Below are 17,001 nucleotides of genomic sequence, written 5' to 3'. Positions count from 1 at the left end.
ACCATAGGACTAGGAAAGGTGGGTTCATAGTATTTCTTGGAGAAAGCTCATTCAGCTATGATCATCCATAGGCAACGGAACAATGTTTTTTTGGATGCACTGGGCCTGAATTCCTTTGCTAATGTGTTGGAAATGTTGGTGGGTGGCACAACCAAGTTATTCTTTGTTAAGTGGACTGCTGACAATTGGTTTTAAAAAGACAGTTCTTCATCTCCGGAGATACTGTAGCATTTATTAAAAATGTAGCATTCACTAAAAAGGTAGTATTTATTCAAATGTAGCACTCAAATATATATTTTTATATGAAAATAAACTGCAGACAAAATTTATTTTAGATATTTTTATTTCTCCAAATTTGTTATTTATCAGGAGTGACTGAAATAAAAAACACAATTGAGTCCCATCATCATCATCATGGAAATGGCTTTAAGAGAAATCTGGTCAGATGAATATTATTGCTTCCCATTTTCAACCAGTAAATAGTTGCCACTGAGAAACTGACAGCCAGGAGTCTGTCAAGAATGCTCAAGATATGTTATATAATACAACATGCCTGTTCACAGGGGGAAAAATCCTAGGAAATAACTTATGTGTACTTCTTGATTTCATCATACAAGACGAGCACAAAAGCACCACCCATGCCTCTGAGAACATTGGACCATGCACCCTTGAAAAAAGCTTTGCCTCCTTCATCACGAGCAATCTTCCTCCAGCAGTCAAGCGTGCCTGTGTACATGATGTCAGCTGCAAAGAATAAAGACATGGAGTTGGTGACTGAAGGCCGATGAAAAATCTAAGATTCACTAGGCTAAATAAAGCAGAGCCCCACCTCTAAGAACGTCAGCTTTAAACCCAACATTCACACATTAGCATGGGCAACACTGAAATATTAATGCTATGACCACAGGAATACAGACTACCCATTTGTCTTAACCTCTAATACCATTTAAGCATCCTCATTCGTAGGCATTTGAAGGGCCGGCTCAAAGGCAGTTGTGGAACAGACACAGATGCTATCAACCCCATCCCTTGAGTTGGACAGACAGCCATATTTAAAGGTACGTTATCACTAGTTTGTGGCAGCAGATTGCCCCCACGCCTACTTTATCTTCTGCTCAAGTGGAACTTACTTCCTTTGCGCCCTGACTGCATCATCATGCGGCGGCGAACGGTGTCAAATGGATAGGAAGTCAACCCAGCAACAGCAGTGACAGTCTGTGCGATCATCCAGCTGATGACGATGTGAGTGTTCTTGGGATCCGGAAGCATTCCTGGGAATAGAAAAGAGATGTTTTTACCAAAAAGCAGAGTTTTACTGACTTCCTTTCCCCACACCCCCTAAACACGTCATCTGTACACAAGGGTTGCATTGGATGATCTTGGCTTCCTTTAGCAATTAAAAAAAACAACTCTCTAGCTCTTGGACTGTTAGGTTGATACAATGCTCTTTTAAATTGTCTCCTAAGAACACAACGTTAAAGCCCACAGCAAACTTACCCTTTGCAGTGTCATAGATACCGAAGTAGGCGGCTCGGTAGATGATAATACCCTGCACAGACACGTTAAAGCCTTGGTACAGGCCCTTAATCCCATCAGATTTGTAGATCTTAACCAGGCAGTCACCGAGGCCTCGGAATTCCCTTTCAGCTCCAGCTTTACCCACATCGGCTGCTAGACGGGTACGGGCAAAATCAAGAGGGTACACAAAACACAGGGATGTGGCTCCTGCGGCACCACCGGATGCCAGATTCCCTGCAAAGTAGCGCCAAAACTGGGTTCTCTTGTCCACACCACCCAGGAAGATCTGCTTGTATTTATCTTTGAAGGCGAAGTTAAGAGCCTGGGTGGGGAAGTATCTGATGACATTGGCCAGGTTACCGCGCCAGAAGGACAGAACTCCCTGCTCCTTGGGAATACGGACCACGCAGTCTATAATGCCTTTGTATTGCTTATCTGCAGTGATCTGCTTGCTGGCATGCTGCACCTAACAGATAGGAAGGAAGCCAACAGGGACAGTTATAACCATGGGGAAGGGAAAGAGAAGAGCTTATGCCATCTCGATCAATGCTCCTCTCTCAAATCTAGTCTTCGTATATCATACTGGCTGGACCCTCCCAACCCTCCGAGGCTGTCACAGGGGAAGAGGTGATCTGCACCAGTGGCATTAAGCCTCCACCCTTCTGAGTGGGGAGGGGGCATCCTCCAGCGGACCCGTGACCTTTAGACCTGGGAGAAAGGTCATTACCTCAAACCCAGGTTCAGAGGCATTAGGGCGAGTCCCACATAGGGCGCGGTCACCTTGGGGACCGCAGCCTACGCCTCAAGTCTCCTGAGCTGCTTCCGTCTCGCTCCGCCCCCACTCCGCTCCCAGAGGTGACCCGAGCGCCGCCGCCGCCAGCCCTACACGCTAGCCCAGGAGCGCCCTCTAGAGCCGGCACTGGAGAGCGCGCGGCGCAGGGAGGCAGGCGGAGACGCGGCGGCAGCGGTCGCGGCTGCGCGGGGGCGGACGTAAAAGGCACACGCGCTTCCCGGCGCCGGCTTCCGGCCCGGCGAGGTTTGAGCGCGTCCGCGGGCTGGGAGGCCGCTGGAACCGGGCGCATGGCCTCCCCCGGGCAGTTATCTCCTTGCCGCGACCTTGAGGTCTTCGGTAAGAACTGGCGTTCCTCTTTCTAACGCCGGCTTTCGGCCTTCGCCCTTGACGCCCAGGCCCGGGGAGGCCGTCACTCAGGAACTGCTCCATCCGAGTCCGCCGCCTCGGGGATGCCGAGAGCCTGGTCCTGCCCTCCGTCCCCGGCCCCTTCCTAGACTCACTACTTCAATTCACTAAAGGCGCCTCCCACCAGTTTGCCTTCTGCTCTGCCTCTGCGCCCCGCTCTGGCCTCTCCTAGCCGCTTCCCTGGCCATGTCTTTAGAGTTCGCTCCCCGCCACCCCTCGGGCGCCCGCCTTCTGTGCGACCCTTCCCCCCACTTCCTGGTTGGGCTCCTGGCTCCCACGACGTACCTGCAGCAGCAGCTTGACCCGCTCGATGGGCGCTACCGCCGTCTTGGAGATGGCTGCGGCCACTCCACCTGCCAGGAAGTCCTTGGCGAAGGACACAGCGGCATCTGTCATATTGAAAGGAAAGAGGAGGCAGGCTGCTGCAGGACGGGACCGGGCCGGGAACCGGCTTTGACTCCGGCGCTGCGGGGCGGAGCGAAGCAAATGGCCGATTTATATAGGGGGAGCCGGCGCCGGAGCGGCAGGCGTCGGAGGCGGGGTCGGGGCGGGGTCTGGGCACCGGCGCGCTGGGCGGCAGAGCCGCTGAGTGGCCCAGCGCGCAGGAGGAGGAGTCGTGGCGGGCGGGCCGGGACCGCTCTCCGCACCGCCCGGGCTCGCCCTCGGCACCTGACCCGGCGGGAGGAAGGGGCGGGTCCAGAGAACACCCGGGACTTGAACGCTGGACCGTGAGAGAGGCATCGGAGTGGGGCGGAAGGGTGAGGTCACGATGTGCCTGGACAAAAACCCTTGGAGCAGGACCAGGACTAGGGTGAGACGCATTTGTTACAGGGATGCCAAAAGAACCCTTCAGTCATCGAGATAAATAAACAGTAGTTAATGCGATACTTTAAAAAAGTCGTATGGGCAAACTACATCCTGCTGGCCGGCCCCCTTGTTTTGTAAATAAAGTTTAATTGGAGTGTCAAGGCAGGGATTAGGGTGAGGCAAGCGAGACAAGGTCATGCAAGTGCAGGTTGGGATCCTGTCTGTATTTCAAATGTTGATCATTTGTTCATCATGGATTTTTGCATTGCTTTTGATTTTTTTAAAATAGTACATGAAAAATCATTTGTCTTAATTACTGAGTTGTTTTTCACCAAGGCGAGTGCCTCACTCTTCCCACCCTAGACCGGGCACTGTCCTGGAGCCAGTGAAACCAGACGAAATTAAGGGAACAGCAGACGAAGGAACTGCCACCGTGCCCCAGACCCTGGTTTGCAAATACAGTTCAACAAAGATCTTGCCGGGAATTGGCCTGGGAGAGTCCAAAGGACTGGGCTGGGGGTGGGGAAATGATTTTAGCCAGAAGACAAATATAGAGGTTGTACCCAGAAGGTTAAGAGGCTTAGAGGAAGGTTAAGAACTACGTTGACATTTGGCTCCCAGGACCCCAGGTAAAGTGCCCTTGGATTGAATAGATTTCTGAACTCCAGAAACATTTAGAGGAATCAATAGAATTAGATTGGCAGCCATTGTGCCAGTGGACAAGTGCTTACTGAGCCCCTTAATCCCTTCACTGGGTAAGCATTTGCCACACATGTCCTCAAAAACCTACGTGTTAGCTTAAGTGGACTCCCTCAAGTTCAGAACAGGAGCAAATAGTGTAATCACAAATTCCGTGTCTGAATAATCATAACAATGTTTATGAAAATAAGGACGACTGTTGAAAACTGCAACTGCAGCTGAACCTTATGTGCCCAGACTTCAGAATTCCCAAAGGCAAAATGCCAGCAGGCCTTTGCACACTGAACACATAGTGTTCATATCCTTCACTTTCCTTTCCTGCCCTCTCCCATCTTCTCCAGGTCTGCCTGTGAAAGGACCCAATTCTAGGACCCCCCAGGATGGTTAGGCCCTTCCTCCGAAAGTACACTTTGCAATTTGTTAGTCTCCTCAAGAACCCCAGCGATCCAAACTGATGCATGCAAATTGCAGGTGTTCAAAGGAGCAATTTTGAATCTAGCTTTGTTGATCCCGGGAGAAATCTTTGACCTGTGTTAGTGAAAGGCTACGGTGTTTCTCAGCTGATTATAATAGTGAGGTAGCTGGATGCAAAAAAACAGTTTCAGAGAATGGTAGAGTATATCCTCCAAAGGCAATACTCACTTCTCTATTCTGGTGACAGAAACAAGAGCTAAAGCAAAATTCTACAGAGGGCTTTATTTGGAGAGAGGTGGATTTTATTTATAATGCATTTAAAATTCAAAATCTTTCTAGTTTGAACTCTTGACATTCTGATTAATGCATTTTTATTCAACTTAATTATTCCTCAGTACACCTCGCTATCACTTGTGTATCCCTTTTCTACATGTGACCTTTCCCTGGCCACATCTGCTACTCTCTTTGAGCATGATGCCTCTACTGTATTCTATTCCAGAGCTCGTTGTTTTGTCAGTTTTTTTCTCTCCACAAAAAAAGATGATGAAATAATTACATAGAATTTTTCCCTTCTCCGTCTTTGGGTAACTAAGTATGGTTTTATTGACGATGAAATACAAGATGGGTCATTTAAAAGCAACTTCTTGCCATCACTTGGTATTTTGCTAAATCCACGGTGAGCTGGAGCTCCCGTAGTCGCCTATCACCGCGTGTATTTTAAGGAGTCAGATATTCTCGAAACTGTTAAGGTCATGAAAGACAAAGAGACTAAGGAACTGTCACGGATTAAAGGAGACTAAAAATACTTGACAACTGAATGTAATATATGACACTCAACCGGCTCCTGGACCAGAAAAAGGACATTGGTTATATTGGTGAGGTTTGAATATCTGTGGATTACCAATACTATTCTTGGTTATGGTGGTTATGTAAGATTTAGAGAAGTTGAATAAAGGCTATAAGGACATTTTTGTACTATTTTTGCAACATTTTAAAAAGTCTGAAAGTTTAAAAACTTTTTTAAAAAGAAGGAAAAAGAAACAAGGAGCAAGCATCCGGGAAAACAGAAAATAGAGTCTCATTCTGTCACCCAGGCTGGAGTGCAGCGGCACGATCATAGCTCACTGCAGCCTCGAACTCCTAGGCTCAAGTGATCCTCCCACCTTGGCCTTCCAAATTGCTGGGATTACAGGTATGAGCCACTGCACCCAGCTGAGAAGAATATTGATGATGATGAGGATGATGTTGATGATGATGATGTTGATAATGATATATGGCTGGTCAGTTAATCAAAACTAATTCCTCCATTGAGACATAGTGCTGTGTTAGTAATTATTGTGTTTCTAGGAGCTATGTAAAATATAAGTCTAATTAAGAGGAACTAAAGCTAAGGCAATGCCTAGTAATTCTCAAGGAAAAACAAGGAAGAGAGTCAGAAATGACACTTTTAAGGCCTCAGATATCTATGTACCAACACTCAGAATATGGGTAATAAAGGGAATGTAGTTTTTTTTTTTTGAGACAGAGTTTTGCTCTTGTCGCCCAGGCTGGAGTGCAATGGCGCGATCTCCACTCACTGCAACCTCCACCTCCTAGGTTCAAGCGGTTCTCCAGCCTCAGCCTCCTGAGTAGCTGGGATTACAGGCACGCCACCACCACGCCTGGCTAATTTTTGTATTTTTAGTAGAGATAGGTTATTACCATGTTGGCCAGGCTGCTCTCAAACTCCTGACCTCAGGTGATCTGCCTGCTTTGGCCTACCAAAGTGCTGGGATTACAGGCATGAGCCGCAGCGCCCAGCCGGGAATGTAAAATTTTAATACACTCAGGAAAATGCCGTTTTATAGGTATTGTTTAGACTTGGTAGGGTGGAACTTCTGGCTGGCATCTGGAAAACTTGATTCAGAGATACCATACAGAAGAAGAGAGCAGTAATATATCAGGAAGATATAACCAGTAATTCATTGGCTGGAGGGTGAAAAGCATTCAGTGAGAATGAAACGGAGAAATGAAAGTGATTATAGTTGTATTAAGTATACAAGAGACTGCTCAGATTAAAAGTATGAATGGGGCCGGGCGCGGTGGCTCATGCCTGTAATCCCAGCACTTTGGGAGGCTGAGGCAGGTGGATCACCTGAGGTCAGGAGTTTGAGATCAGCCTGGCCAACATGGTAAAACCCCGTCTCTACTAAAAATACAAAAATCAGCCAGGTGTGGTGACTCAGGCCTGTAATCCTAGCTACTCAGGAGGCTGAGGCAGGAGATTCGCTTGAACCCGGGAGGCAGAGGTTGCAGTGAGCCCACATCGCGCCACTGCACTCTAGCCTGGGTGACTGAGCGAGACTCCATCTCAAAATAAAAATAAAAATAAAAATAAAAAATAAAATAAATAAAAGTATGAATGGCACTTCATAAAACTGTCACATAGACGAACAGGAAAGGGTGATCAGAGACATAGAACATCTGAATATCTGCTGGAAGTTATTCTGATAGCAACATATCTGATACATTCTTTTTTCTTATTTTTAAGACCATCTTAAATTTAAGAAAACATCTGATAGATTCTTGGCTCTCTTGCCGATACAGTGTAATTACAGTTCTCAAAAGAATGAAGAAGCAATGAGGTAAATTGCTAAGCTGGGCTTAATCCTGATAATAAATAAGGAAGATTTGGTTAGCAAAATGAAAGTGACAAGAATCTTGGGGAAAGTGATCCTGTCATCTGGATATCTGTTAAGCAAAAAAAACTAAAAAAAAAAAAAAAAAATTGCTGGGCATGGTCACATAGGTTAATATGTGTGTGTGTGTGTGTGTGTGTGTGTGTGTGGTGTATGTATGTGTATGTGTAAGGTAGACTTCAAAAGGATCAGAGAAAAGATAAGTATGATCTGGCCTAACACCAAAAGAGAAAGACAGCTTAAGAGGGAGAGGGATCCAGTTGAAAATTCAGAACTGTAGAATTTGGAAAAGTTCCAATGATAAATTAAAAAGGGAGAGATTTCTAATAAACTACAGTGTCCTTATAGATTATTCTCTGATGAGCTCAGATCTTAAAAGTACATGTATAGATGACAGAAGGAGGACTATGCTTCCAAGGACAAAGCCCAAAGAATATCACAAACCTCTAGGAACTGAGTCATAAGGGCTAAAGTCCAGAATAAACCCAGGCTTATAAAATGGGAAGCACCGCAATAAAGGGTTTTAATGCCCTATTTAGTGCAAGACATTTAAGGATGAGGAGATAGAGCTTAATGGTAGCATGTGTGAAAAAGAGAACTAGGTCCTAGTTCACTGTGGGTTGACAATGCCAAAAAATACTAATGAGTCTTAAGTTGCACTAAGAGAATGGTAGTGACCAGATCAGAGGGACTTTCAGTTCCACTTGGGTTTCTGTTGGCCAGCCCATAGAGTTTTACGTTTAATTCTGGATGCTACGTTTAAGAGGACATTAACAAACTGGAACATATTCAAACAAGGCAATCAGGAAAGTGAAGTGTCTATAAATCATGTATTATGAGAAATGGCTGAATGAATGAGAGATATTTAACTGGGAAAGAGCTTTGGGTGAAAGAAGGACATCATAACTGTCTTCATAAATTAAACATTCTATATGGAATTAACACCCACTGGTAGAAGTTTCATGAAGGTAGACTTCAGCTCAAAAAGACATTACTTTGTAAAATATGCGATACTTAAAGGTAGAATGGGTTGCCGTACGATGGGGTGAACTTTTTGTTACTGGGAAGGCTAAAAGTTGAGGCAGAATAGCCACTTGTTAGGGATGCTATGGGGGAGATCGCTGGGTTGGTCTGGAAGAGAGTTCTACACCCTTTCAGTTCTAAGATTCTATGGCTCTATCCTTTTGTGTCTATAAGAGTGAGTGGATCTGAGCATCTGGATCTGGGAATCTGGGGCAAATAGGAAGAGAAAGGTAATTTAGCCCAGTGGTTAAGAGGGTGGGCCCTGCAACCAGGTTGCTTAAGTTTAAATTCTGGCTCTGCCACTCGCTAGCTGTCAGGTCTTGGGTAAATTGCTTTACCTCTCCAAACTGCAATTTCTTCATGTGTAAAATGAGAATGATAGTAGTACCTATACCTCAGAGGACTGTAGGCACATGCAAATGAGATAATATGTGCATAGAACAGCATTTAATATGTGTTAGATTTTATTAATTTTAAGAAAAATACAGCTGGGCATAGTGGCTCATATCTGTAATCCCAGCACTTTGGGAGGCTAAAACAGGAGGATATCTTGAGCCCAGGAGTTTGAGACCAGCCAGGGCAACACGGTGAAACCCCATCTCTACGAAAAAATTAAACAATTAGCTGGGCGTGGTTGTGCATGCCTGTAGTCGCAGCTACTCAGGAGTCTGAGGCAGGAGGGTCACCTGAGCCAGGGAAGTGGAGGTTGCATTGAGCCATGATTGCACCGCTGCACTACAGCATGGGTGACAGAGTGAGACTCTGTCTCAAACAAAACAAAACAAAACAACAGTTGGTGGATTCCAGCCCATGGGTAACTGCTTAAAACAGCAGTCTTATTGAGGTGTAATTGTCAGACAATAAGACTGTACATATTTATAGTGCACAATTTGCTAAGTTTTTCACATGTATACACATGTGAAGCCGTCACCACAATTAAGATCATGAACATATCCATTACCACACAAAATTTTCTTGTGCCCCTTTGTAATCTCTCCATCCCCAAGCAACCTTTGATCTGCTTTCTGTCACTATGGATTAGTTTCCTAGAATTTTGCATTTCCTAGAATTTTGTATAAATGAGATCATATATTATGTACTCTTCTTTCTGGGGTCTAGCTTCTCTCACTTGGCATGTTACTCTTTGAGATTCATTCATGTTGTGTGTATCAATAGTTATTTACTTTCTGTTGCTAAGTAGTATTCCATTGTACAGATATGCCACTTTTTTTTTTTTTTTTTTTGAAATGGAGTTTCGCTCTTGTTGCCCAGGCTGGAGTGCAACGGCACGATCTTGGCTCACTGCGAACTCTGCCTCCTGGGTTCAAGCGATTCTCCTACCTCAGCTGCCCAAGTAGCTGGGATTACAGGCATGCACCACCATGCCTGGCTAATTTTTGTATTTTTAGTAGAGACAGGGTTTCACCATGTTGGTCAGGCTGGTCTCGAACTCCCGGACCTCAGGTGATCCACCCGCCTTGGCCTCCCAAAGTGCTGGGATTACAGGCATGAGCCACCATGCCTGGCCCACATTTTGTTTATTCGTCATTTGATGGACATTGGCTCATTTCTACTTTTTGCCTATTATAAATGACACTGCTATAAACTTTCGTATACAAGTTTCTGTGTGGACATATGTTTTTATTTCTGGGGTTGTCACCTAGGAGTGTAATTGCTGGGTCACATGTTAACTCTATGTTGAACCATTTGAGGACCTGCCCAAGTTTTTTTCCAGAGTGATTATACTATTTTACATTCTCAACAGCGGGGTACGAGAGTTCCAGTTCCTCCACATCAGTCACTGCAACCTTGACCTCCTGGGCTCAAGTGACCCTCCCACCTCAGCCTCTCGATTAGCTGGGACCACAGGCGCCTGCCACCACCCCTGGCTAATTTTCAAATTTTTTTGTAGAGACAGGGTCTCCCTATGTTGCCTAATGGGGGTGGTTAGTTACCATTTAAATGCAATTGTATATAAATTTTTTTGAGACAATGTCTTGCTCTGTTGCCCAACCTGGAGTGCAGTAGTGTGATCTTGGCTCACTGCAACTTCCACCTCCCGAGTTCAAGCGATTCTCCTGCCTCAGTCTCCCAGGTAGCTGGGATTACAGGTGCACACCACCCATGCCTGGCTAATTTTTGTATTTTTAGTAGAGATGGGGTTTCACCATCTTGGCCGGGCTGGTCTTGAACTCCTGACCTCAAGTGATCCACCAGCCTTGGCCTCCCAAAGTGCTGGGATTACAGGCATGAGCCACTGCACGTGGCCCAATTGCATATAAATAATTTAACTCAGAAAAATTTAACTTAGAAATATTAAATATATTTTAATAAATTTTATAAGCTGTGACTAGCTTCTAAACCTGTGCAGGGTAAAATGTACATTATTCAGGTGATGGTTAGGTGAAGACGAGACCTCCCTACTAAGCAATGTATTCATATAACAAAATTGTACTTATACCCCTAAATTTACACAAAACACCCCCTGCACATATACATTTGGCTTTATGGATATCCAACTTTAGTCTGAGTAAGACTAAATAACTTTATGGGAAAAATTACATATTGCATCTATATAATTAAATGTAATTTGATATATATAAAATCAGGCAGCTTGGTATAACAATCAGGATCCCCAGGTGAGCTTATTGAAAATGGAGCAGAGACTCATCTTTGATAAAGATGTATAACTTCTAATTCCAAAGTAAACATAATGAGTACACGAAATTTTATTTCAAGTTTCCTTTTAGAGATGTGAGCAAAAATATTTATTTCAGGATCTAATATGTGGTATTTATCTTCTGATGACTACTCTAGCTGTATGTGCTTTGCTGTATGTCAAACACACCCCCCTCGTTTCCATCATCCTATTGTAATATTTTATTTATTTATATTTATTTTTGAGATACGGTTTCACTCTGTCACCCAGGCTGGAGTGCAGTGGCATGATCATGGCTCACTGTCACTGCAACCTTGACCTCCTGGGCTCAAGTGACCCTCCCACCTCAGCCTCTCGATTAGCTGGGACCACAGGCGCCTGCCACCACCTCTGGCTAATTTTTAAATTTTTTTGTAGAGACAGGGTCTCCCTATGTTGCCCAAGCTTGTCTTGAACTCTTTGGGCTCAAGCAGTCCTCCCACCTTGGCCTCCCAAAGTGCTGAGATTACAGGCATGAGCCACTGTGCCTGGCCCCATTGGACTATTTTAGACAGTTCCTAAGTAACAGCTGTCAAATGGACCTGAATATCATATCAGTTAGTTTGGATATTACTTTTATTTTTGGCTAGCAATGACAACAAAAGGGAGAGATACGAATGACTGAAGGATTTATTTTTGCTTTCTGCTAGTACCCGACTTTCCCGGTGTCTATTCCTTCTCCAGTCTTCTATTGTTGTTATACTTGTATTTTTCCTCCTCATTATCTTTGTGATTAGATTAGAGGCACCTGCATCACAATAGAATGTACTAGGGCTTCAAGTCAGTATGCCTGGTTCAAGTCCCATCTTTTTTTTTTTTTTTTTTTTTTTGAGACAGAGTCTTGCTCTGTTGCCCAGGCTGGAGTGCAGTGGTGTGATCTCAACTCATGGCAACCTCCGCCTCCCAGGCTGAAGCAATTCTCCTGCCTCACCCTCCCAAGTATCTGGGATTACATGTGCCCGCCACCACACCAGGTAATTTTTGTATTTTTGTAGAGATGGGGTTTCATCATGTTGGCCAGGCTGGTCTCAAACTCCTGACCTCAAGAGATTCACCCACCTCAGCCTCCCAAAGTGCGGGGATTATAGGCATGAGTCACCATGCTCGGCCTCAAGTCCCTTGAGGCCTTTCTTTAGCCACCATCCTGAGTGTCAGTTTTTGTTGCTTCCCACTCCCCCAGAAGTTTCTTCCCATCCACTCCTTTGCTGCTCTTACTCAGTCCCTTGCCATCTATCTGCTGATGACACCCAAATTCCTATCTCCAGTCATCACTCTTCCCCACACTCTAGACTTGTCCCTATTATGCTGAAATAATTAGCAATAATGTTCTGATATACTAGTTTCCTATGGCTGCTATAACAAATTACCACAAATGCATTGGCTTAAACAACACAAATTTATTAGCTTGTAGTTCTGTTGTCACAAGTCTGACGTGGGTCTCACTGGGCCAAAATCGAAGTGTCGGCAGGCCTGCGTGCCTCTCTGGAGGCTCCAGAGGTGAATCGGCTAGCTTCCTTATTCAGGTTCTTGGCTGAGTTCAGTTCATTGTGACTGTAGGGCTGAAGTCCTTTGTTTCCTTGCTGGCTGCCAGCTGAGGGTCATGCTCAGCTTCTAGAGGCCATACCCATTTCTTGGCACCTGGAAACCTTTGTCTTCAAAGCCAGCAGTGGCGAGTCCAGTTCTTCTCAGGCCTCATTTCTCCTGCCTCTTCTTCCATCCTTACATCTCCCTGACCCATTCTTCTGTCTTCCTCTTCCACTTGTGATTTTTTTTTTTTTTTGAGACAAAGTCTCACTCTACCACCCAGGCTGGATTGCAGTGGTGTGATCTTGGCTCACTGCAACCTCCACCTCCCAGGTTCAAGCGATGCTCCTGCCTCAGCCTCCTGAGTAGCTGGAATTACAGGTGTGTGCCGCCACACCCGGCTAATTTTTGTATTTTTAGTAGAGGTGGGGTTTCACCATGTTGGCTAGGCTGGTCTCGAACCCCTGACCTCAAATGATCCGTCCACCTTGGCCGCCCAAAGTGCTGGGATTACAGCCGTGAGCCACCGTGCCTGGCCCCACTTGTGATTTTAAGGATTGTGATTAGGGGCCCACCCAACGAATCCAGGAGAATCCCTCCATCTCAATGTCTGTAACAGTAATCACATCTGCAAAGTCTCTTTTGTCATGAAAGGTAACATACTCACAGGTTCTGGGGGTTATGGTGTGGACATCTTTGGTGGGGGCCATTATTCTGCTTACCACCACTGGTTTGGACAATTACACAGACAGCATGTGCTCCAGCCCACTGTCTACTTGACTTCTCTACTTGCATGTCTCCTGGGCATTTTGAATTTAATATGTCCAAAACAGAACTTTGAATTCCTCCTCACCAAAACTCTGTCCCTCCTCAGTCTTCCTCACATCAGCAAATGGCAAGATCATCTACCTGTTCTCAAGTCAAAAGGCAAAAACCAGCCAGGCTCGTTGGCTCACATCTGTAATCCCAGCACTTTGGAAGGCTGAGGCAGGCCTTGATCACTTGAGCTCAGGAGTTCGAGACCAGCCTGGGCAACATGGTGAAATCCCATGTCCACAAAAAATACAAAAATTAGCCGGGCGTGGTGGTGCATGCCTATAATCCCAGCTACTTGGGAGGCTGAGGTGGGAGGATTGCTTGAACCTGGGAGGCGGAAGTTGCAGTGAGCCGAGATTGCGCCACTGCGCCACTGCGCCACAGCACTCCAGCCTGGGGGAGCAGAGTGATATCCTGTCTCAGAAAAACAAAAACCAAAAACCTAGGTGCCACCCTTGACTCCTTTCTTTAACTCCCTATATTCAGTCCTTCAGCAAATCATGCTGAGTCCACCTCCAAAATATATCTTGAACTCATTCATTCCTCTCCATCTTTATTGCCACCATTCTAGTCCAAGCCATCCTTTCTTGCTTGGACTTCCGAAATCGCTTCTTAACTGGTCTTCTCACTCACAGCCTTGCTTCCCTCCAATCCATTCTCCACACAGCAACTGAGTAATCTTTTAAAAATCAAAGTCAGATTATATCGCTTTTCTGCTTAAAAACCTTCAATGCCTCCCCACAGCATTTACATTAAAATTTAACTTCTTGTTCTGGCCCACGTGGCCACATAAGATCTGGCTGTCTCTCTCCAATCTCATCTCATCCCACTCTCTCACCACACTCTGGCTACCCTCACCTCCTTTCTGTTCACCAAGGCTTTCCCACTGCCACACTTCTGCACTTGTTCTTCCCTCTGCCAGGAATGCTCTTCTCCCTTGTTCTTTCTCTCCTTTCTTTCTCTTTTTTCTTTCTTTCTTTTTCTTTTTCTTTCTTTCTTTCTTTCTCTTTCTCTCTTTCTTTCTTTTTCTCCTTTCTTTCCTTTTCTTTCTTTCCTTTCTTTCTTTCCTTTCATTTCTTTCCTTTCTCTCTCTCTCTTTCTTTCCTTTCTGTCCTTTCTTTCTTTCTTTTTTTTTTTTGATGGAGTCTCGCTGTGTCACCCAGGTTGGAGTGCAGTGGTGCGATCTCGGCTCACTGCAACCTCCGCCTCCCAGGTTCAAGGGATTCTCCTGCCTCAGCCTCCTGAGTAGCTGGGATTACAGGCGTGTGCTACCACGCCCAGCTAATTTTTGTGTTTTTAGTAGAGACGGGGTTTCACCATGTTGGCCAGGCTGGTGTCAAATTTCTGACCAAGTGATCCGCCTGCCTTGGCCTCCCGAAGTGCTGGGATTACAGGCGTGAGGCACCGTGCCCAGCCCTTTTTTTTTTTCTTTTTTTTTTTTTAGGGCAAGTCAAGTGAAGCAGTGGGAGTGGGAAGGAACAAAGAAATCTGTAGCTGATTGTGGTCAATTACTTGTAAACACCACTGCACTTTCACCAGCCCTCCCTAGTTCTTTGCATAGTTGGCTCATTCTCATCCTTCAGGTCTCATCTCAAACGTCACCTGTCAGAGTGGCCTTCTCTGGCTCCCTGATTTAAAATATTCACCTGTGACTTCAGCCGGGGAGACAGAGGTTGCAGTGAGCTGAAATCGCGCCACTGCACTCCCGCCTAGGCAACAGAGCGAGACCTTGTCTCAAACAAAACAAAACAAAAACCAAAAATAAAATATTCCCCTTACTGCCACATAATTCTCTAATAAAGCACCCTGTATATAAGCACCTTCATAACATTACAGTCCATGATTACCTAAATTATTTATTAGTTTACTTGTTTATTGACTGCCACTCTCACTAGAGTGTAAGCTCCTTGAAGGCAAGGACCTTATCTGCCTTTTGTGCCACTGTGTCTGTAGTGCCTAGCAGTTATTGAATAAACGCACAAAGCCACTCTTCTTGCTCTGACCCACTTTTGCTTGCTTCCATCTCTGTGATGCTGCATATGCCCTGCCTTTATAACCTGCGATGCCTTCCTATGCGTGACCAATACATATCCCTTAACTTCTTTCAAAACTTAGTTCAAGACTCATGGCTGGGTGCGGTGGGTCATGCCTGTAATCCCAGCACTTTGGGAGGCTGAGGCAGGTGGATCACCTGAGGTCACGAGTTCAAGACCAGCCTGGCCAACATGGTGAAACCCCGTCTCTACCAAGAAAATACAAACATTAGCTGGGCATGGTGGCAGGCGCCTGTAGTCCCAGCCACTCAGGAGGTTGAGGCACGAGAATCACTTGAACCAGGTGGAGGTTGCAGCAAGCCAAGATTGCATCTCTGCACTCCAGGCTGGGCAACAGAACGAGACTCTGTTTCAAAAGAAAAAAAAAGACTCACAACCTCCCCAAATCCCTGTTGATAACTAGTCTCTCTCCCATGTGATGATCCCTTTAGTTTTTTATTCACTAAGTTTGTATAGAGCTCCTTGGCAATCTTATAAACAGTTCATACTACATTATCATGCCTTTGCTTGTATTTGCTTTGTAATCATAGTCATTTCATATATGTAGGTATGATTTGTTCCTCAGTACCATAAATTCTCCTGAGTCAATATTGCATCACACATCTTTATAATCCTTCTCAAGTACTTAGTCCAGTGTGGTGCTCACTGTCAGCCATAAAGCAGAAAGGCAGAACTCTCTCTTCATACTCCGAAGAAAATGAAATTAGCTGGAAGTTTATTTTAGAAATAGAACAAGAGTTTTAGAGTTCTTCTGAAATTAGAAAAATCAGGCGTATTATTTTCCCCACTTAATTTAATGAAGAAAAAATTAAAACTGCAGCTCGGAAAACATTTCTGTGCATGACAACTGCAAGAGCTTAGCTATCTATTTAATAATACTTGTGGAAGGGTGGGGTGTGGTGGCTCACACCTGTAATCCCAGCACTTTGGGAGGCAGAGGTGGGCAGATCACCTAAGGTCAGGAGTTCGAGACTAGCCTGGCCAACATGGTGAAACCCTGTCTCTACTAAAAATACAAAAATTAGCCAGGCGTGGTGGCGGGCGCCTGTAATCCCAGCTACTTGGGAGGCTGAAGCTGGAGAACTGCTCGAACCCGGGAGGAGGTTCCAGTGAGCTGAGATCGCGCCATTGGACTCCAGCCTGGGTGACAATTTTTTTTCAAAAAAAAAAAAAATTACTTGTGGAAGAATACACAAGATATTATCATGAAATAATGTGAGGTTAGGATTTTAGAGTTAGTTAAAAAAAAGTAAAAAATATTTTTGCAGCTTTCAGAACTGTTTGAAAAGTTGTCTGTTTCAAGGAAAATAAAGAGTAATAAACATGAACTATTCACTCTGGGTAAAGAATCTGCCACCCTCCAAACTCTAACAGATTGAGCTACAGATGAGATTTCCGTGTGTGTGTGTGTTAACTGCCATTCTCCATAAAACAGAATGCCGCAGCAGTTGGAAAAGTGAATTATTTTGGTATACTTAAATAGGATAAGGCTCTGAGAGTTTACAGATTTGGCCAATATGTATTTAACCATAGTTTTATAACTCAGACTAGCAATAAATGACCAACACATCA

The 17,001-nt window shown here is 45.0% G+C and overlaps 1 protein-coding gene across 1 annotated transcript; it reads right to left on the bottom strand.

The window, feature by feature from the left end:
- Positions 1–325: 325 nt before the first annotated feature.
- Positions 326–3,403, bottom strand: SLC25A5 (solute carrier family 25 member 5). Its single transcript, XM_054471946.2, has 4 exons — positions 3,002–3,403; positions 1,498–1,984; positions 1,131–1,271; positions 326–744 (listed from the first exon to the last, which is right to left on the bottom strand). Exons 1-4 carry the CDS (start codon positions 3,110–3,112, stop codon positions 587–589), a joined length of 897 nt encoding a protein of 298 aa, XP_054327921.1. The 5' UTR covers positions 3,113–3,403; the 3' UTR covers positions 326–586.
- Positions 3,404–17,001: the final 13,598 nt, after the last annotated feature.

Source organism: Pongo pygmaeus, chromosome X, assembly GCF_028885625.2.
Source record: "Pongo pygmaeus isolate AG05252 chromosome X, NHGRI_mPonPyg2-v2.0_pri, whole genome shotgun sequence".
NCBI lineage: Eukaryota > Metazoa > Chordata > Mammalia > Primates > Hominidae > Pongo > Pongo pygmaeus.
The sequence above is the reverse complement of the archived record's forward strand: the minus strand, read 5'-3'. Positions and strand labels throughout refer to the sequence as shown.